General features: G+C 54.7%; 10 protein-coding genes across 10 annotated transcripts; 6 read left to right on the top strand and 4 right to left on the bottom strand.

Annotated features, from left to right (window-relative positions):
- Positions 1-50: 50 nt before the first annotated feature.
- On the bottom strand, positions 51-4102 carry PG998_010846 (5- protein; the record flags this gene model as incomplete). Its single annotated transcript, XM_066877662.1, has 6 exons — positions 51-383; positions 440-2955; positions 3013-3482; positions 3529-3685; positions 3746-3829; positions 3892-4102. 6 exons carry the CDS (start codon positions 4100-4102, stop codon positions 51-53), a joined length of 3771 nt encoding a protein of 1256 aa, XP_066726716.1.
- Positions 4103-4615: 513 nt separating this feature from the next.
- PG998_010845 (Allantoate permease) lies at positions 4616-6283 on the top strand (the record flags this gene model as incomplete). The annotated part of the gene is made up of 2 exons (XM_066877661.1): positions 4616-5443; positions 5513-6283. The coding sequence occupies 2 exons, from the start codon at positions 4616-4618 to the stop codon at positions 6281-6283; spliced, it is 1599 nt and encodes a 532-aa protein (XP_066726715.1).
- Positions 6284-6913: 630 nt separating this feature from the next.
- On the top strand, positions 6914-7477 carry PG998_010844 (uncharacterized protein; the record flags this gene model as incomplete). Its single annotated transcript, XM_066877660.1, has 1 exon — positions 6914-7477. One exon carries the CDS (start codon positions 6914-6916, stop codon positions 7475-7477), a length of 564 nt encoding a protein of 187 aa, XP_066726714.1.
- A 2427-nt stretch (positions 7478-9904) lies between these two features.
- PG998_010843 (Protein sel-1-like protein 2) lies at positions 9905-12608 on the bottom strand (the record flags this gene model as incomplete). Its single annotated transcript, XM_066877659.1, has 4 exons — positions 9905-10269; positions 10324-12273; positions 12331-12480; positions 12581-12608. 4 exons carry the CDS (start codon positions 12606-12608, stop codon positions 9905-9907), a joined length of 2493 nt encoding a protein of 830 aa, XP_066726713.1.
- A 531-nt stretch (positions 12609-13139) lies between these two features.
- On the top strand, positions 13140-14373 carry PG998_010842 (WD domain-containing protein; the record flags this gene model as incomplete). The annotated part of the gene is made up of 4 exons (XM_066877658.1): positions 13140-13446; positions 13512-13611; positions 13670-14131; positions 14184-14373. The coding sequence occupies 4 exons, from the start codon at positions 13140-13142 to the stop codon at positions 14371-14373; spliced, it is 1059 nt and encodes a 352-aa protein (XP_066726712.1).
- A 37-nt stretch (positions 14374-14410) lies between these two features.
- On the bottom strand, positions 14411-15287 carry PG998_010841 (uncharacterized protein; the record flags this gene model as incomplete). The annotated part of the gene is made up of 2 exons (XM_066877657.1): positions 14411-14843; positions 14908-15287. 2 exons carry the CDS (start codon positions 15285-15287, stop codon positions 14411-14413), a joined length of 813 nt encoding a protein of 270 aa, XP_066726711.1.
- A 462-nt stretch (positions 15288-15749) lies between these two features.
- Positions 15750-16973, top strand: PG998_010840 (uncharacterized protein; the record flags this gene model as incomplete). The annotated part of the gene is made up of 3 exons (XM_066877656.1): positions 15750-15798; positions 15882-16034; positions 16093-16973. The coding sequence occupies 3 exons, from the start codon at positions 15750-15752 to the stop codon at positions 16971-16973; spliced, it is 1083 nt and encodes a 360-aa protein (XP_066726710.1).
- A 425-nt stretch (positions 16974-17398) lies between these two features.
- On the bottom strand, positions 17399-17578 carry PG998_010839 (uncharacterized protein; the record flags this gene model as incomplete). The annotated part of the gene is made up of 1 exon (XM_066877655.1): positions 17399-17578. One exon carries the CDS (start codon positions 17576-17578, stop codon positions 17399-17401), a length of 180 nt encoding a protein of 59 aa, XP_066726709.1.
- A 1237-nt stretch (positions 17579-18815) lies between these two features.
- Positions 18816-19478, top strand: PG998_010838 (thioredoxin-like protein; the record flags this gene model as incomplete). The annotated part of the gene is made up of 1 exon (XM_066877654.1): positions 18816-19478. One exon carries the CDS (start codon positions 18816-18818, stop codon positions 19476-19478), a length of 663 nt encoding a protein of 220 aa, XP_066726708.1.
- A 300-nt stretch (positions 19479-19778) lies between these two features.
- On the top strand, positions 19779-20662 carry PG998_010837 (uncharacterized protein; the record flags this gene model as incomplete). Its single annotated transcript, XM_066877653.1, has 3 exons — positions 19779-19968; positions 20031-20189; positions 20256-20662. 3 exons carry the CDS (start codon positions 19779-19781, stop codon positions 20660-20662), a joined length of 756 nt encoding a protein of 251 aa, XP_066726707.1.
- Positions 20663-20681: the final 19 nt, after the last annotated feature.

Genomic DNA, 20681 nt, shown 5'->3' with positions numbered 1-20681 from the left:
TGTGGACTACAAACCTGTAAAAAGGGGTGCAAACATAATTTATAAGTTCTTTAGCCCAGCTGTTCCTGCTCTTCGTTGTGTTCGAGGTTTACCTTCCCGTCGTCGTCAGGGGTTCCCCAGCCGCCACCTCCGGGGGTATTGATTTGCATAATCTCCCCAGCATTCAGGCTCACGACCGCCTTGCCGCCGATATTGATCCGTTCCAGCTCCCCCTCGGCGTTGAACTTGTACACGTAGTTGCGGCCAGCCTCGCCGGGCCCTCCGCCGGCCATGCCGTAGGGCCGGTAGACGCGACGGTCGCTCAGGATGCTGAACTTGAGCGGGACGAGGGCCTCGATCTCGCGCACGACGCCGTCGCCGCCGCGGAACCTTCCCACTCCCCGCTGCCCCGCCGCACCCCGTAGCGCCGGACGAGCACCGCCGTGCGCTTCTCGATGACCTCGGGGTCCGTGTTGCGCGTGTTGGTCGAGTGCACGTTGGTGGCCGCCTCGCCGTGCCACCCGGGCCCCGCGCCCACCCCGCCGCCCAGCGACTCGCCGTAGTTCCACCCGGGCAGGATCCGCGTCGGGTCCGCCGGGTCCCGGCCGCCCATGCCCCAGCCGAAGCTGTTGGCGCAGCCCTGGGACGCGGCGCAGCGGCCAAACGCCCGCAGGATGGCGTCGACGACGCGCTGGCTCGCGAGCGTCGAGCCGCAGACGGCGACGGCGGGGGTCGGGTTCAGAATGGAGCCTGGCGGTATCCGGATCGACACGGGCGCCAGGCAGCCTTCGTTGAGCGGGATGTCGGCGTCGACCAGACACCGGATCGTGTAGATGATGGCCGAGTGGGTGATGCTCACGGGGCAGTTGTAGTTGCCCCAGGTCTGTGGGCCGGTCCCTGCGAAGTCGTAGACGGCCGAGCCAGTCTCGGCGTCCAGGGTGATGCGCACACGGATTGCCGTGCCGTCGTCGAAATAGTCGGTCGCCTCTAGCGGGTGCTGCGTCTGCTTGGCCACGCGCTTGAAAAAGTCCCGCACCGCGACCTCCGCGTTGGCCTGGATCCCGTGCATGTACGTGTGGACCACGGATAGGCCAAACTCGTCGCATAGCTTGGCGAGGAGCGTGATGCCGCGCTGATTCGACGAGATCTGCGCCTTTAGATCCGACAGGTTGTCTGCGATGCGCCGCGTCGCGCTGCAGCCGGGGAACTCGCCGGCGCGGGCGAAGGCGGCGCGCACGTCGGCCTCGAGGAACTCGCCGCCGCTCACGATCTTCATCGACTTGATGTTGATGCCCTCCTCCCACAGCTCCTTGCTCTCGGGCATCATGGACGTGATGCCCTTGCCGCCGATGTCGGTGTGATGCCCCCGCGAGGCCACGTAGAAGACTATCCGGTCCGCGAAGAAGACGGGGCTGACCACCGTCAGATCGGGAAGGTGCGTCCCGCCGCACTGCGGGTGGTTAGTCAAGAGCACGTCGCCGGGCGTCAGCTTGCCCTCCCATAGCCGGTGTTGGTACTGAATCGCGAACTGCATGGAGCCCAGGTGGATCGGGATATGAGGTGCATTGGCAACCAGCTTACCGTCCGGCGAGAAGATGGCACAGGAGAAGTCGAGACGCTCCTTGATGCTGGTGGAGATTGAAGTTCTCTGCAGGGTGTTGCCCATTTGCTCCGCGATGGACATGAACCTATGGGCAAAGACGGATAGTTGGATGGGGTTGATCAAATTGGCTGAGACCGCGGGATTGCTGCTAGGCGTCGATAACGGCGGCTCATCCTGCACCTTCTCCAAAACGACATGGTCTGATAAGATGTAACCTTTAAACCTGGGTTCCACGAAAATGGTCTGAGTCTTGTCGATGACCAGAGCCGGCCCTTCCAACACGGATCCTTTCGGGGCCTTCTCGAGCCGGAAAACACCCACATCCCGCCATCCTCCGCTGACGTAGACGTTTTGGGTTTCCTCGGCTTGCAGGGGATTCTTCCTCTCTGCAGTAATGGAGGCCAATTCCTTGAATGGGGACTCGTCACGCACAACAGCACTCGCTGATCCAGTGCCCCTGACTTTGATCGAGTCGATGACGATGTTCCGGTTCAAAGTGAATGCGAATTCCCGTAGATGATGTGCTATAAAAGCAGACCCATAATCCTCATCTTCGGGTTTGGATATCGTGATGGTCGTGTCAGTACCGAAGTAGCGGAGAACGAGGGACTCGTCGTATGTAACTGAGTTCGCCTCCGCCCCCTGGGACAGTAATTCGGCCGAGACACGGTGCTTCAGCCCCTTTAATCGTTCCCGAATATGGCCGAGCCCTTCCATGGTAAACTTGCCAGCGTACGGCTCGTACGACTCGTGTTGCAGCTCCGCCTGGGAGATGCCGTATGCGGAGAGTAGCGAAGACCACTTATGAATTAGTATCCTCTTCACTCCCAGCTTCTCTGCTATCGAACAAGCATGCTGCCCACCAGCTCCGCCGAAGCTGACCAGGCTGTGTCGCTCCGGCGCAAAGCCCCTGGCTTCGGTAATGTTCCGTATCGGCCTGCTCATGGCCTCGTTCGCGACGTTCAGAAACCCCAGTGCGACTTCTTCTGCGGTTAAGTTCTGTGATGTCTGCTGGTTGAATTCCGCCGTGATGTCTGCGAATTTCTTTACCACGACATCACGGTCGAGGGGTTGATCGGCGTTCTCTCCGAAGATGGACGGAAACGAAGAAACCACCAGCCGGCCGAGGAATAAGTTTGCGTCGGTCACGGTCAGCGGTCCGCCTTTCCTGTAACAAGCAGGACCTGGGTGCGCACCTGCGCTCTCGGGTCCGACAACCAGGAGACCACTCCGTGCAAATAGGATCGAGCCACCCCCAGCCGCTACGGTGGAAATATTTAGCATCGGTACAGCTATCGTGCGGCCAGCGATTGTGGTCTCGGAGAGGTGGTCATATTTCCCATCGTATCGGGAAACATCAGTACTCGTACCGCCTAGAAGCACACATCATAAGCCAGTGTGAAATGGAAAGGGGGGCCGTTCCCACTAACCCATATCAAACCCGATGATCGGTGTTCCTTCGGCTCCGTCGAAACACGAGCGGGCAATACCTACCACGCCACCGGCAGGGCCGCTGAGCAGCGCCTCGTTGCCCTTGAACTTCTGCGCCTGCTTCAAACCACCATCCGAGCACATGAACTCGACACGCCGAGGCAGCTTGGCAAACCCGGACTCGAAATTCTCGACATAATTCCGTATGATGGGGTACAGATACGCTTCGGAGCACGTCGAGTTGCTGCGGTTGAGCAGCTTGACGACCGGGCTGGTCTGGGCCGACGTCGTCACGAACCTGAAGCCGGCGTCGCGGGCCAGGGCGGCGACCGCCTCCTCGTGGTCCGGGAAGACGTAGGCGTGCATGAAGCATATGGCCAGCGATTCGAACCCCTGGTCGCGGAGGCCTTGGAGCTGCTCTCTTACCCGTGCCGGGTCGATGCGCTTCAGGATGCGGACAATCTCGCCGCTGGGCGTGGTGACCAGGTCGGGATCTTGCGATGCCGCCGCCACACTTGGGTCCACGGGGGAAAGGGTTGAGGTCATAGTCCTCAATGGTGACGCGCTCCTCGACCTCGACGACGGCCGCGTGGAGCGCCTTGGGCTTCCGGACATTGAGATCGAAGAGTTTGGGACGCGACTGGTCCCCGATGACGCAAACATCCGCAAAGCCTGTGACGGAAGGGAATTAGTTCCCTTTTTGCCTGACGTTCTAATCTCGGCCTGCAGTACCTTTTGTTGTCACGAATGCGAATTTCTCGCCTTTATGCTCGAGTAGCGCATTTGTAGCCACTGTCGTGCCTATCCTGCAGGCCGCTGCGATACGCATTAGCCATGGCGCAGATTCGCCAAGACACCAACCGCAGGGAGGCTCTCACCAATCCGTGAACCATCCAGCTTGTCTCCTGTCGGAATTGGCCTGTCCTCGACCACCTCAAGAACCCTCCGAATGGCCTCGGTCGGGGCATCTCTGTAGTTTGCAGGATCTTCCGACAATAGCTTGAAGATGATGGGCTCGCGGCCCTCCACTTGTGCCACGACATCGCAGAACGTGCCACCCCGATCTATAGCGACTCTGATGTCTGCCATGTTGGGTCAGGCCGGCATCGCCGAACTCAGGTGTTGTGCTTGGACAGGCAATTTGTTTGTCGTCAATTATCAATCATCAATACAGCGTCGCCGAGCGGAGTGCAGTCCGAACCCTGTCCGCTAGCCTGTACATACAGTCCACTCTTACTTGCGCCCGATGTCGTCTACCCCAGCTCACTGTCGGGCTATGTTCCGACAATATCTTCCAAGTCGAGTTAACCACCCATCACTAAACCCAGCGCCATTTCATTCGGCCGGGGAAGGCCCAGACTTTCGCCCCCAGCCTAGCCTAGTCGCGGTATCGCTGGCTGAGAAGTTTGATGCGGCCATTAGGGGTTTGTTGTGATCGGGCCCCGGTACGAGACAATCGATGCGATACGGCACAACAGGCCCAATGGACCATGGCTGGCTGGCATGGGCTCAGCTCTCTTCATAACACGACTACTCCGTCCACCCTCCTGACAGCAAGCGGGTCATTCGATTCCATATTACGAGACGAAAACCACTGCCACCATGTCCGCCCCCATCGAAGAGATCCAGGCGGCCAGCTTGGTCGGCGCCGAGAGCGCTGGAGCACGACACACGGCACCCGCGCCGACGACCAAGAAGTCTCCCAGTTCCCACAATTCGGCCGAGTCCGCGGACGAGAAATTCGCCGGAACCAAAGCGTCGGGCCCGGCAGATGCTGCTGCTGCGCCGCAACCGTCGGGGTCGACCGGGCTGTCGGGATGGTTCCACTGGCACGAGCCTGGGACGAGCCCCGAGGAGAAAAGGCTGATCTTCAAGCTGGACTGGTTTCTCCTGTCATACTCGTGTCTCTGCTACTTCGTCAAGTGGCTCGACAGCAACAACGTCACCAATGCTTACGCCTCGGGCATGCAAGAGGAGCTTGGCTTCGGACCGGGCAACGAGCTCTCCTGGATGAACACATACTTCAACATCGGCCAACTCATCGGCGCCCCGTTCGCCAACCTCGTCATCACCATCATACGCCCCCGCTATTGGCTGCCATTCTGTCTAACCTGCTGGTCTATCTTTGTGCTGTTCCTGTACAAGTGCAACAGCGCTTCCGAGTTTTATGCACTCAGGTTCTGTATCGGCTTGTTCGAATCCGCCGCATGGCCGGGCATCGAGTACACGCTGGGTTCCTGGTACCGAAAAAGCGAACTCGCCCGACGTTCGGCTCTCTTTGTCATCTCGGGCGTCCTTGGCCAGATGTTCTCCGGCTACCTGCAGTCTGCGCTTTATAGCGGTATGGAGGGGCGCGGCGGCATGTCAGCGTGGCGGTGGCTGTTCATCTTTGACTTCATCCTTGCCATCCCTGTCGCTGTATACGGCATTGTATGTTTATGCTTCCGTTCGGTTCGACCTCCGTGCGTCATGGTCTTCAAGCTAACCTTGACTACTTAGTTCTGCCACCCTGACACTCCTCACAACACCAGTGCCTGGTACTTCAACGAATGGGAGCGACAGCGCGCGCGCGAACGCATCGAGGAGGAAGGCCGCAAGCCCGTCGGCAAGCTCGATCTCTCCGTTTTCAAGCGCATCTTCACCAGCTGGCAGGTCTACGTCTTCCCCCTGGGCTACGCCCTCTGGAGCCTGACCGTGGGGTCGTACGTGATGCAGTACTTCACCCTGTACCTGAAGTCGACGCACTGGTTCACCATCCCGCAAATCAACAGCATCCCCACGTCGCTCGGCGCTGTCAACTTCTTCACCATGCTGATCACGGGTTTCGTCGCCGACAAGATCGGGCGCCGCGGCCCCGTCTGTCTGGCGGTCGGCCTGATTTTGATCTTCTGTTATTCGGTCCTGGCGGCGTGGGAGGTGCCCCACGGCCTGCGCATGTTCGTGTTCATTGCTATAGGGACGTACGGCTGCTTCACCCCCTTGCTCGCGGGTTGGTGCAACGAGTGCTGCGGCGGCGACCAACAGAAGCGCGCCTTCATTCTGGGTCTGATGACGTCGGTCGGCGGGGCCGTCGTCATCCCGTTCCAGCAGCTGCAGTTCCCGAGCTCGCAGGCGCCGCACTTCAAAGCCACGCACGGCTGGGGGAGCGCGCTGGCGTTTGTGGTTGCCCTAACGTTGTGGACCGGCTTCGGCATCCCCCTGATCCAGAAGAGGCAGGCTAAAAAGGCGCAGTCGCACGAGAACCAGTCGGAGGGCGACGTGGGTGTATGAAAACTGGCCTAGATTCATTTCTCCATTATGTAGCGACCGCCGAACTCACAATAAGGATATATCCACCCAGTAGCCAGTTCCGCGCGTCCCGAAGTAAGTGCAGTCTCAGTCGCATACGGATGCCTATTCTAGACGAGCACGAGATCGGCACATGTTGTGGTCCCCGGGAGTCGCGGGCCTCCACGGCCATAACCAGCGCATCTGCGATGACAAATAGCAAGCGTGGGAATAAGTGATCACATACGGACCTGGTGACTAATCCCGTAGCAGATCCCGTCCAGATCCCGTGCACAACATATCAGGCAACGCAAAGGGCGTCCCTCTGAAGTACCACAAGTCTGGACGTCTGGCGGCGATGCTTGAGGGCCAGCTTCGTTGCTTGCAAGAAGCCCGTTACTAACCCATTAGATGTGGTAGTACGAAGGGGAAACTAGTGTATGAAAGTCACAAGAACGAGCAGAGGTTGACATATACTGTGAGCGAAGATCAATCTGTATTAGACCTATGCAATTCTGCAGCAAGCATATCCCCCTATCTTTCCAAAATGGAAAGCCATTAACATTAAGCATTATTTCCTTTTTCTTTTCTCCCTTTTTTCGTTTTGGGCCACTGAACATCAAAACATGGGATATGCGAAGGAGTGGAAGCGCATTTGAACGCATGGCAATACTTGCCACTGGTGGTGGGCGGAACGCCGCAATCAGCCGATCAGTCCCAGCCACCGCCATAACCGCCGTGGTGGCCGCCATAGCCGCCGTATCCTCCGCCATAGCCGCCGTGGTGGCCTCCCCAGCCGCCGTGATCCTCGTCTCTCTTCTCGTAACCTCCGTGGCCGCCGCCGCCATAGCCACCGCCTCCGTAACCGCGGTTGTTACCCCAACCTCCTCCGTGGCCTCTGCCTCCGTAGCCTCCGCCGTGACCACCGCCATAACCGCCGTGATCCTCGTCTCTCTTCTCGTAACCTCCGTGACCGCCGCCGCCATAACCACCGCCTCCGTGGCCACCGCCTCCGTAGCCTCCACCATGGCCACCTCCATGCTCTTCGTCTCTCTTTTCGTAGCCGTGGCCGCCGCCTCCGTAGCCACCACCTCCGTAACCACGGTGGTTGCCCCAGCCTCCTCCGTGGCCGCCACCTCCGTAACCTCCTCCGTGACCACCGCCATAACCGCCGTGATCATCTGTTTTCTCCGATAGCTCCTCTCTCTTGTCTTGTCCGATGCATATATGTCAGTAACAAGTAGATGGAGTAAGCGGGTAATTGCCAATGGACGGGCAGACAAACCGTTTCCTTGGTTGTTACCATTGCGATTGCCTCCGTTTTGGGCTCCTCCAGCGGCAGGGGCTGAGCTAGATGCTGGGGGTGTAGCTTCTCTCTTGCCCCAGCCATTGTGGTAGTCACCCCAGTGATGACCGTAGTGATCATCCCAGTCACTTCAAGTAGGCAGTGATTAGCCATAGTATATCATAACAGTTGGCAAGGTAGTGGACAAACGGGAAGAGGTGTGGTGATTTGAATTCAATACAAAACTGACGATGAAACGTACTTGTAGTGGTTGTAGTGGTGTCTGTTCCAGTCCTTATCGTCATTATTGTCCGCATCCTTGGCCTCGTCGTCGGCTCTCTTGGCAACAAAGCTCAGGGGCTCGGTCTGAGAAACGCGTTAGTCAGTTCTCAAGGCTAACATCAGTTTGCGTAGGCGTCACTCTGGGAGGAAGAGAGAAAATATGCACAACAAGTATGCACGTGTGGATATAGCTGCTCCAGTGGCAACGTGATGACTTACATCGAGAGCGTCCCGCTTGTCCAGTGACTCAACCTCATTGCCGGGAATGGGGTTGGCAATGACATTGGTACCCAGGAGGAGGGCCGCAGCCAGCATCTGCTTCTTGACCATAGTGAAGGGAGTTTTGGGATATCTGAATTATGTTTGATGTATGGTATGGATCTTATGGCTTTATCGCAGAGAGTCCGTTTGGTCAAACTGCGTGTTCGTACACCATGCTATAAGGAAGAAGGGAAAGAATCAAATATTGACATTCGTTCTTTCCTGATATATATATTCACCAGGTGCAGCCCGAGCGGCCGGGTCTTCCATGGCTGTTACTCTTCTTGTCGGCTTTCCCTTCTGAGAGATCGGCGCCATAGCAGTCCTCGTCTCCTTCACCTATCCAGCCATTCACGTAATAGCCGGTCATATCTGACTGTACTGGATGCCCATGGTTGACTGGCTGCCGCGACCGTGGCATCTCGACGCGCATTCAGAGCATCTAGATCACACAGCCTCGCTCTCTTGGGAAACCAGAACCGGGGGCTGGAGGGCCGGATGGCGTAGCTTCAACTTTCTTGGGAGGCATTATATCGAGCGGAGTCTAGAGCCGGGCGGTGATCATTTGCCAACAATAGATGGCACTGCCGAGACAAGAGGAGACATAAGCTGGCGGCAAAGGGCGTGAACCAACGGTTGAAGCTGTGAATCCTTCGCCCTTCCGTAGAAGCCGCGCAGTAGCCGCGCCCCTAGGGACCGATAAACGGCCCCATTGATAGAGTTCGACGCTGCGGCGGGACTGCGGACCACTGCGGAGGACGTCGACGCGAATGTAGCCGAGGCAATGGGCCCGGCGACTTGTTTGATATTGCTGACCTCCGCCGAAACAAAGTTCATCACTAGGCCTTCGCGTTGTCAGCGTCAGGGACCCGTGGCTCTGGCACTTGGGGTCATCCTGTTGTAAATGACATATTATGACGAAACTTGACCTAGCTACCAACCACCCACCACTTCCCGTGATGTTTCCGGTCTAAGTCTTCTCTGCCGGCCTTAATGCTTACTGCACGTAGGGTAGTGGTAGGTAGGTAGTGGGCCAGAAGCCTAAGAATAAATCACCGAAAACGTTGCGAGATCGTCCCCTCCCCCTTTTTTTTCTTTGCGTGGCCCAGAGCTGAGAGCTTTGGTTTTGGGTTGGGATCGCTCGCATCCATCCTTGACTAGACAGGGCTGACAAATCCACTGAAAAGATCTGGCCAAGATCGATGAAGCTTATACAAGCTTTGAAGCCGACGATACGGGGTTGGCAAGGTAAGCTGGTAAGGCTCCTCCCCTCAAGTGCACCCTTCCCCTCGGGTTTTGCTCTTAAAGCCGTTTTAGTTGCCGTTGACAAATGCCTGGGTGCCTTGGCTGTTTTTGGATCAAGACGTCTTTCGTAGACATGATGACGAGACATACCAAGTTAGTACTCAACAAGGTCTCCCACGACTGCGCCAATACCTCCAGGCTCCAGCAGACAGTCTCCTACCCACAGAGCCCCCTTTTGAGGTCATTACGGGTGATCCGGGGTGGAGGAATCATTTTGACTCAAGGTTAGCTTGAGTCTATTAGTGTTTCAAATGCCCATACTTGGTACGTGAATATGTAATGGAGTGTCATGGACCTATGGCACCGTTTTAATACCGAAAGTCTAAGGAGGGCGAAGCCTCGCGCTCCAGTAGATATCTGGGGTTTCCGTGGGCCGTTCAAGTATGCAAATCGGTAGTTGGCCGAAGAGGCGGTAATAGACTCTGAAATGGTTTGGTTGTTGTGAATCATTTCGTGGTAATTCATGCTATGAGTTGGGCTTTGGCCTTTTCTCAGTGTCCCATCCCTCCAATGCCCCATGGCTGGAACTGGGGATCTGCTCGAGGCACAGGCCCCGGATGCGGTGGCGGTACCATTCCAGCTGCTCTCACCGCATTTTGTTCAGCTTCTCTTTGGGCGCGTCGACGCTGCAGCCACTGCCGGTAGAACAGCAGAGCCACAACCATGCCACACAGGCCCAAGATGATGAGGCTGTCAATTATCCCCTCCAACTCGTCAAACTCCTCGCCAAACGGCTCTCCATCGCTTCCCACGATGTTTTCGTCATACATATCCTCATACCCATCCTCGTAGTACATATGCTCATCTCTTAGAAAGTTGTCGATCCATTCACTCGGAGACCAAGTCTTCCTCGGTGCTAGAAGGACTGTGTTAAACTAGATTTGTTTTAGACAGGGGAGAAATTGCTTACCTGGCTCATCTCGAATAGAATTGATGGAGCCATGTGTGAACGTGTTCCAAGCGCTGCGCATGCGGAGCTTGAGGAGGCTCAGCGTGACAGGCAAGTATGCCTCGTCATTTGTCTCCAGGGCTTGATCGTAATACCGTTTAGCCAGGTGAAAGTCTTGGACTAACCCGACGCCATTCTCGTGCATCCAGCCCAGGTTGTAAAGAGCTTGTGCACTTTGGAGGTATTCAGAAGCCCCAGAATAGCACTGGGCAGCTTTGTCGGCAGCTGCCTCGGTGCCCACTCCATTGAGATAGTAATCGCCCATCTTCACCAACGAGTCGATATTACTTTGGACGGCCGATCGGGTCCAGTAGATCAATGCAAGTGCCGAGTCCTGTAAGAGACTGGATCGTGGTGTTGGGTGCTTAAGCCACGAGGGAAGCGTGAAGCTTGACTTCGCAGTGTCCAGCATATAGGCTACATTGTTCTGCGCCCTTTCGTATCCTTGCTCGGCAGCTAGGACATAGTCCAACAACGCCAGTTCATAATCTCCGTCCTCATAGGCGTGGTTGGCCTCGGTCCAGGATGACACGAATGGCTCCGCCTTCTCAGCGACGAGTTTATAATAGTGCATTGCCAGGTTGCAGGTCTTGTCTCGGCCGACCCCATGGTGGATCATCTCGGCCAGATAGTACTGTGCTTCGATATTACCGTAGCGTGCAGCCGTCTCGAAATAGGAACCTGCGATCCGCAGATCATCGGTCGTGCCTTGGTCCAGATGGAGAGCACCCAGTACAACTTGAGCGGGACCGAAGTCTGTTGCTGCACTCTTAAGCAAATCCGTCGCTCTCTTCAGGTTCTTTTCAACACCATAGCCCTTCAGCAGCATAAGGCCTAAGCCCCACTGCGACTGAGCATCACCATACTTGATGCCGCGCTCGAACCATTTCCTCGCATGGTCGTAATTCTGCTTGTACTGACCACCCTCGCCTCTCATCCACATGCGACCAATATAGCCAGCGGCCTTTCCTGCGTACTTGTCTAGTCCAGGCTTCGCGTTATCAGTAGTGCGACCGTCCTTGGCGCGCCAGAACTTCGTAGCAACAGCCAGGAAGTAGCGCCTGGCCACGTCGATATCCCTCGGAAGTCCGCGCTGGCCATCGTAGTAGATTCTTCCCAAATTGAATGAGGCCTTGAAATCGCCCTTCTGAGACATCAAATCGAGGTATTCGATCACATCGTCAATGGAGGCGTAAGCGTCGGAGCTCACGCTATGCTTAAGGGCGTTCATCCCTGAGCTGACAAAACTGGCCCCCTCGCCGTAGACGCCACCATCCTCATCCGCGATTCGGTAACCTTCTTGGACAATCGACATTCCTCCGGGCGGACCAGATCTAATCCAAGCCATGGCCTTGTCAGCGACTCTCTTATAGTACTTGCATGCAGTGTCGCAATTTTTTGACACGCCAATGCCACTATGGTGGCGGGCCGCGATGGTCATTTCCGCTCTCGTATGGCCTTGATCCGCTGCAAAAGTGTGGTACAGCAGTGCCTTGGCCTGATCCCTCTCTACAGCACCGCCGAGGCCTGTTGCGTACATCAACCCAACCATATGCTGAGCTGAACTGTTGCCATTGACCTCTGCTAATCTCTTGTGGTGGTCGAACGCCGCCTTGAAATTTCTCGGGTGTGTAAAGTTGCCAAAGAAGTTTAGTTGACCAAGGAGGTATATGGCGTCTGTGTTGTTCTGGTCGGCGGACCGCTGGAGAAGCTTCACGCCTTCGAGTAAGGGTCCGCTGATGGTATTCGCCGTCGGTTCCTGGGGTGGTGCACTGGCGCGCAGGCTCGGTAGTGCCTTGAGTGCAAAGTTGAAGATGGATCCGAACATGCCCGTCTGTCGTTTCGTCTTACGGTAGAAAGGGGTCTTGACCTTTCGGAACTCGACCATGGCGGCATCGACTAGCTCCCATCCTGATGGCTAGTTAGCACCGTCACTGCTCGGCATGCTCTCCCTTGACCAGACCCTACCATTTTGATACGGAGTCCAGCCTCCCTGGCCTTCGTAGCCGATGTTCGTTTGCGACTCGACTTCGTCGGTGGCGAGCTTGTCGGTGGTTCCATCTTTACCGAGAACTTTCTGCTCGGTGGCGTACGCGATGGCAAAAACCTGCAAAAGCACTGTTGGGAGAGAAGCGAAAGGTCAGTTGTGCTAGCCATACCGAATGACGATTATTCATATATATATATATATGGGACTGGAACATGCTACTCTACTTACGGAGGGCCGAAAGAAGCCAACGCCTCATGATGGCTAACTGTGCTATATGCGAAAAGTAAGAAGCTGTAATTCTGTCATGGTATCCGGAGAAATGCCCTGAGTAATGGAAGCAAGGGGAATGATGCTGTGTTGGTTGTGTTTGCCGGGATGGACAGTTCAACGTGGTCACTTTGCGATTATCCGGAAGTTGAGGCACCTTGCTTAGCTTAGCTGGGCAAGCTGTCCTCAATGCAATGACAGTGACAGGCGCGACGTCAATCGAATTGAATGGCTACCTAACCTCACTAATCGTACAGGGTAGCGCGATGGTGATTGGCTGTTGGTACCTAAAGCAGTACCTAAAGGATACTGCATTCAATTAATGGGGCCGCATACCAAGCAGCTTCTTAGGCGGGGCAGGCCGACCCTCTATTTTTGGTACCGAAGGTTCCAAAATGATAAACCGAGTTTTATGGAGGTTAAAGGCGACTGACTGAGAGACACGCTCGTCTTAGATTGGCTGTCTTAAGTCTGATCCCATATTCTCGTTTACCCCTACATCACCAAAGCATCTGAAGCCATGTTCAGCCTCTCGTGCGTAGATGGTTTCCGGTATCCGGGCTTAGACGACGTCTATGTCCTGGACCTGGTTCCTTTGGCGCAAGGGCCCGCCACGATTTCCTCGGACCAGAAGCTCTGCGCCTTCAACCCGCTCAGCCTAAGGCCAGGTCCCTTGACCACCCTGCAGACCTCGCACGGCAATCTTACCTGCGCAAAGGCTTTTGACTTGGTCGGCTCGGTTGTCTGTACGGCTGGAGAAGATGGCAGTGTCTCATTATGGGACTTGAGGAAAGACCCACGAGAGGCTGAGGTCGCTCGTTTGACAGGTACTAGGAGGGGAATTCACTTTTATATTGGAAGAGAGCAAGGGATTACTGACACGATTGTATAGACAGCCAGGCACCTGTGCTTTCGCTGGCTTGCTCGAGTACGGGCTTTTCCGTCGTAGCAGGCACTGAGCTAAAGAACAGCCAAGCCTCCATACTCATCTGGTAGGCGTAGACTCTTTGTTGTGATTATATCAATATCAATATACTTACAGAACAATAGGGATGTGCGTTCCACGCCCACGCCGCGGCACCAATATAAGGAGGTTCACAGCGACGATATCACCGAGGTGAGCTTGGCTGGAAAATCTACTCGAATGGAGATTCTGACTGACAGGGAAAAGTTGAACTTCCATCCCACAAACCATAACGTTCTTCTATCTGGTTCAACGGATGGTCTGGTCAACATCTATGACACCCAGATTACCGATGAAGACGAGGTTGTGATACAGACACTGAATCACGATGCTTCAATACACCATGCAGGATTCCTGAACGATACCGAGGTATATGCTGTCTCGCATGACGAGCGGTTTGCACTATACAATATCGCCGAAGAGCAGGAGAAGGGTTCCGCAACCAATGATTTCGGAGACATGAGACAAGTGTTGAATTGTCAATATATCGCCAATGTTACTGCCAAGGCTAATGGTGCAGGCGCTGTCATCGGTGCCGGAACTCACGAGTAAGTCAAGCACGCCGGCGATATAATACTGTAGTGCTGACAAGTGTGACAGGAACCAAATGTTCGAGATGGTCCATCTGACCAAGGGTACCGAGTGGGCTTTTGATAAAGAGAACAGCGTGGGACTGCCAGGCGCCCACTCTTCCGAAATCGTACGAAGCTTTTGCTTCTATGATGGAGCACAAATGGTCTTCAGTGTTGGGGAGGACGGTTATATCAAGTCATGGAAAGCCGCAGCATAGCCTCAACCTACCCATAAAACCAAATGATCCAGGCGCCTCAGCCAAATTTATCATGCTTGCTCTTGACCTTAAGCATAAGAAGTTGTTCGTGGTAATCACCTTCCCGTCGTGCTCGCTTGAGGGTTCTGACTTCTTCCTCCTCAAGTCGCCTACCCACAGCCTCTTCGAGCTCCTTGCGGCTAATCTTCTCCCGCGCCTTCTCCTCTTTAGAAGCCTTCAATTTGGGCTTGAAGCGCGCCTGCATACGAATCCGTATTGTTGTGTCAAAGTTGATGTCGGTAGCATCGCCACGAACTTCTGGAGCAGCATTGGCTTTGGTTGATTCTTTTATCGTGAGGAAGCTTTCGCGGAGTGTTTGGAGCTGGAAAGTGCCTGGCGTGTCGCTGGTGGGAATTGCATTCCAGGTCTCGAGCGGTGAGACGGCCTCTGAGGTGGCGCTGAGGATGCCGTACTTATCGCAGCTAAGATACCTGTTTGTATTCCTCGTCAGCAATCAGACAAACCACGTTTAGTGCAAGCGGAGATATGACCTACTTTTTGTAACGGCCCTTGAATCGGAATTGCTCAGTGCCAGCAATCTTATTGGCAATCCAGACCTGGCGCACATCATGAGGCTCTGACGTAGCTGGGTTTCCGTCGATAATGTTTACGACGGGATCCGTGAACACTGTCCCGTTCGCGTCGCATGCTAAACACGTCGGGGGATCGGTCGGGAGTACGAACATCACCGGACCAACAAGATCGCCCGTGGCTTCGGCAGAGACCCAACTGTCATCGTCGCCCGTGTCTTCCTCGGTCTTGGGTTTCACCACGGCGCGTTCGCTCGAGTCGGCTTCAGCATTCGATGATTCGGCTTCTGTTCGCTTCCGCTTCTTGGGCTTCTTGTCGCCCTTGAAAGATAATGGCTTGACCATGGCGAAAGCTATCAGCTTGCGGCGTTGTTACAACAAGGGGGTTGAAAGATGTTAGGTGCTAGATTGATTCTAGATGTTAGATCCTCTAACGGTCGCTGCAGCTGTCACTGGTGGAGCCTGGACGTCGATTTAGCAGTCGTCCGATTACGTAATGTCATCAGATATGTACTAAATGAAATCAAGTCCCTCCCTGGTTAGTGCTTTCCCCAGATCCCGATAGATGCCTCTCGTCTTCGTTCGGCTCTCCTCATACTTGGAGCGCGCCCAGATAGCAGATAGCAGTCCCTCGAAAGCCGACGGTTTCCTGTGGACGTTCACGAGACACTTAATGCGCATACCCGTAGAGGAGGTTTATTTGATTCCGAGCTTCTGCCTCCTCAATTCCGGCTTCCTGGCGACTCAAAATTCATTCTTGTTTCTCATTCACGATTTGTAAATTCAATTTAGATACAAAGCTACACTATGGCCACAGCACAGCCAGTCGTCGTTTCCTTGAAGGACCTTAAAAATGGTAAAATGGCCCGATTTCCTTGGGAATCGCATGTTGAGCTTCGGGGGTCGAATGTTGAGTGGATTGTACTCACATAAAAATAGGAGATATCTCGTTCGAGACCCTGCAAGAAGCATTTGGGCCAGAGTCATTGGGGATCTTGGTAGTGAAAGATGTACCCCAAGAGTTTGCCGCTCTAAGACACCAACTCCTGTCGTATGCTTCGTATATGGGCAACCTAAGTGAATCCGACTTTGGTACGAACAACTCTAGATAAATTCCCTCAAACCACAGCGTACTGACATTCATGCACAGAAAAGTTTACGAATGAGGCAGCCAAGTATCTTGTTGGGTGGTCGCTCGGGCGTGAGCAGTTAAAGAACGGTGGGGCGGATGACCTTAAGGGGTCATTCTACGCAAACTGCGCCTTCTATGTCGACCCGAATCGAGAGGCCGCCACGCCCACGGAGCGCTTCACTTTGAAGGACTTCCCCGAGTATCTGGCGCCCAACTCCTGGCCGCCGAACGAGATGCTCCCCGGCTTCCGGCCGACGATGGAGCAGATGTGCCGACTCATCATCGACACGGCCGTGCTCGTGGCCAGGGCTTGCGACAAGTTCGCCGAGAAAGAGATTCCGGAGTACCCCAAGTCCTACCTGGAAAAGGTGGTGCAGTCTTCGTCCACGACCAAGGCGCGTCTGTTGCATTACTACCCGATGACGGAAGAAATTATGAAGCGAGGCGACGAAGAAGACAACTGGTGCTCCGTCCACAAGGACCACGGGTGCTTGACCGGCTTGACTTCTGCCATGTTCGTCGATGAGCTGAATGTCAACGCCAAAGTCCCAGCGCTTGGCGGTGGAGCTGTCCCAGACAAACTGCCAACCCTGGAAGAACTTGCGCAGTCGCCGGATCCGCAAGCTGGATTATGGATCAAGAACCGCAAGGGCGAGCCAGTACAGGTCAAGATCCCCCGAGACTGCATCGCCTTCCAGACTGGCGAGGCGCTCGAGAGGATCACACGCGGGAAGTTCAAAGCCGTGGAGCATTCGGTGCGTGGTGCATACAGCAAGGGGGTTGCTCGAAATACCCTGGCCGTCTTCACTCAGCCGAACCTGGAAGACGAGGTCGATCTCGACCAGCACATAAGTTTCGGCGATTTTGCGAGGGGGATCATTGCCAAGAATACAGTTTAGGTATACCAGATTAATAAAAGGCTATACCTCTGTGTTATGAATACAGTTTGTCAATGAGGCTTATGTTTTCCAACCATTCATGGTAACAAGGAACTTTTTTGGAGGTTACTCGGAAAATTATCAAGAACTTCTGCATACCTGTTCCTTATGCCAGCATCCCCCCCCTGCTACGTCACCCATATCATCTTACTTGAAAATAATGGCTTGTGTTGCCGAGCTTCCGACGGAGTTGATATCGATGATCATTAACGATCATCCAGAACGCCCAGAAGATGCATGGCCCTGAACCCTGCTCAGTCGTCGTTTCCACGCAATCTCACACTCTGTACTGTACCAAAGGTTGGAACAACCATATACCGCCGGGCGCTATAGCCCGGGGCCTTGAGTGCATTTCCACGGGGTTCTTTGGATGCTTCTACCAACCTCTACACCACGCTGTGCTCTTCGAAGATTGCGACATGATCGATGCCCTCCTGGAAGCCGGGGCTTGTATCCATGGTCACTCTGCTGAAACGAACATCAAAATGGAGGACTATCGGGACGGTGGCATTATGGAATGTTAAAACGTTGGATCTCACGATGGCCTCGCTCGTCGGCCTAGCCATCGGTTTTGGGGCTGAAGAAGGCGATTCGACACCTGTTCGCGCGCGGTGCTGATGTCAAGAAACCGATGGTAGCACTGGCGCGGTGGTTCCCTCTAATGGGCTCAGGAAATAATACTATGCATATGGCCTTTCGACACAACTGGGAGGCGGCGGAGATGCTCTGGGAGGAAGGATTATGTATCGACCTGAGCAGCCCAGATGCCCATGGGGCACACCCTACTATGGGAGGCTCTTAATATCAAGAATTGGGATCGTGTCGCATGGCTAATAGAGCGTGGTGCTGACTTAAACCAGAAGGTCGAACTGCACCCAACGCCAATAACGCTTCTTGCATGGGCTTGCAGAATAAACCACTTCGATATGGCTCTCAGGCTCCTAGATCTGGGAGCCGATGCTCGGATATCACCAGAGGCGCTACGTTTTTGTATTTATAGCCCTCTTTTTCTAAATTCAGACCAACGCCAAGATGAAGTCAGGCTAATTAGAAGGCTATTACGTGAAGGAGTTGATGCCAAAGGAAACCCGTTTGAGTGGGCATTAAGTGCAGCGATGATAACGGGCGACTGGTTTGTCGTTGGTATTCTGCAGGCTGCTCGGGTTGCACAGTCAATAAAGGAGCTTACGTTTTGAGAGATAACGACAGCTTGCATATAAGACCGGACATTTACAGGCTGGTCGACTTGAGTGTCAGAAACCTATTCCACCATCGACTTCACATATACATGAATTGTGTATGAATGGAAAAGTTCTTACTTCGGGCTTCAAATTACTCACTGCCCCATCGCCGGGGATATCAAGAAGAGATATACTTCGTATAGCATGTCGTTTACCTTTTCAAGCAGTACGTTTCCTAAGACATGAGTTTACCACGCTGTGCTAGAGTCACTTAAATTTTATAGATTATTAATAAAGAACCAATCTCATAGTCGATTATAAAAGCTAGGAGAATGATAGCACGTGAGTGAATACGTTGGATACTAACTGGAGCAAAATACATAAATCAAAATATGGTGGCATAAGATGGCATTCTACCAGCATTCGTACCCCGCCACCTTAAGGTGTGAGGTTAATCGGCAGTCGCGTCATCACCTGCAGATCAGCCGGAACAAGAACAACGAAGATAAACAACATCCCTTCTCTCTTCATATTGATGATTTCATCCTGCTTGATATCTTTTATCCAAAGAAACGACCGAAAGCAATTGCCGGCCAAAGTGACTCACCCACAACAATCAATCATGGCTGTCCCTCCCAAATACGCCGCCCACAAGTTGCGCTTCCGAGCCCCGGCTTCGGCCGAGGCCGCCCCGGGCGTTGGCTCCAGCATGCACACGCTGGAGGTCTACCTGGACTACGTGTGCCCCTTCAGCGCGAAGCAATTCGCCACGCTGTTCCACACGGTGGTGCCGCTGGTGCAGGGCAGCGCCGAGTGGTCGGCGGGGCTCGAGATCATCTTCCGGCACCAGGTGCAGCCGTGGCACCCGTCGTCGACGCTGACGCACGAGGCGGCCGTCGCCGTCCTCAAGGTGGCGCCCGAGAAGTTCTGGGCCTTCAGCGACGCCCTCTTCCAACAACAAAAAGACTTCTTCGACGTGAGCGTCGTCAACGAGTCCCGCAACCAGACGTACAAGCGCCTTGCCAAAGTCGCGGCCGGCGTCGGCGTCGACGAGGCCAAGGTCTACGGGCTGCTCGAGATCAGCGACAAGCCCGGCCCGGACGGGTCGCTCAACTCGGGCAATCAGGTCACGAACGACCTCAAGGTCTTGATCAAGATGGCGCGGCTCGTGGGAATTCACGTCTCGCCTACCGTTGTCTTCGACGGACTCGTCGCCAACGATATCAGTTCAAGCTGGACAAAGGAGCAGTGGGCCGATTTCCTGACCAAAAACGTTGTTGGATGAACTTGTGCCTCTTACGTCGCACGAGTCTTGGGCATCTGAACCTAAAGACACAATAAATAAATCAATCAAATGCGAAGGCCTGATATTTACAGATTTATAAGTGAAACTGGTAACCATATAATATTGCTCGGGGTGTCTTAACCACGGTAGCATTCTGACGGCAGGTGTATTATGAGCGTTTGCGCTAAGGCCAGCAGCAACCAGCAACCAGCAACCCTGTAAAATTCAGAACCACAGCGTGCCTCATCTCATTTCTCGACAGCAATTGATGATGTCAGCGCATGATACGGACTTGCCAACATGCTTCTTCTAACAGCCCTGAGAAATGCCCAGTTGAGGCCGACAGGTTTCCGGCTGTGCCGGCTCTCAATTGCACCCCGTTGTGTGTCGCCGCGTAGTCCCCTCCAGATACTGACGAGGAGACTGGCGTCCACCACAACGTCAAAATCGGCGGCGAGTGGATTGAAGACAGCGCCCGAGAGGAAATACAGTGAGCCTATACTATTGATGGAAGAATACTCCCCACCAGTTCACCTGCTAAATGACATACAGTGTACCCGGAAAGGCTGTGCATCTACCATGCCGGGACTGGCCGGGTCACTTTCCTCGCCTGCCTGAAGCTGTCGACCATTTTCGTCTTCGCCTTCTTCGGCTTCGTGGTGACGCCCACTTATATAGAGAAGGCCGGATGGGGTGACACGACCTTACGCAGTAAGACATATTATCCCCCCCGGTCAAGTTCTGACTTCAGAATGCTGACGAGACTGTTTCTGTTAGCCGTGGCCGCGGCCTTCGGGCCCTTGCTAATCGTCGGCTACCTGACGTCGCCCGTCGTCTCCTTCATGCACCTCCGGCTGCCGCCGTTCGCCCGGGTTTCCGAGGAGTCTCTGCGCAGCTTCGTCCGGCGACTGCCCGCACAGGCACAGACGACGGAGTTGGACATCACGACCATGAGCGCCATCGCCAAACCGCGCGTCAGCAAGGTCAAGCTGTCCGAGCTGCGGCCCGCGAACCAGAGGTTTGGCATCGTAAACTACGTCCGCGACACAGCGGCCGAGAACGCCACTCGCACGTGGTACAACTTCAGGGCGGTCGGGAAGTTCAACGTCCAGCACAATAAGTCGCCTAGAGTGCGCGGGGTGTGGGAAGAGATTGCTGCCATGATAGCTAAGCAAGCGGCTTGATTCACCATGTGAGGGCTTA

This window comes from Apiospora kogelbergensis, assembly GCF_038363985.1.
Source record: "Apiospora kogelbergensis strain CBS 113332 chromosome Unknown utg000007l_segment0_segment0, whole genome shotgun sequence".
Taxonomy (NCBI): Eukaryota; Fungi; Ascomycota; class Sordariomycetes; order Amphisphaeriales; family Apiosporaceae; genus Apiospora; species Apiospora kogelbergensis.
Note: the sequence above shows the minus strand (reverse complement) of the source record. Positions and strands in the feature narration are given on the sequence as shown.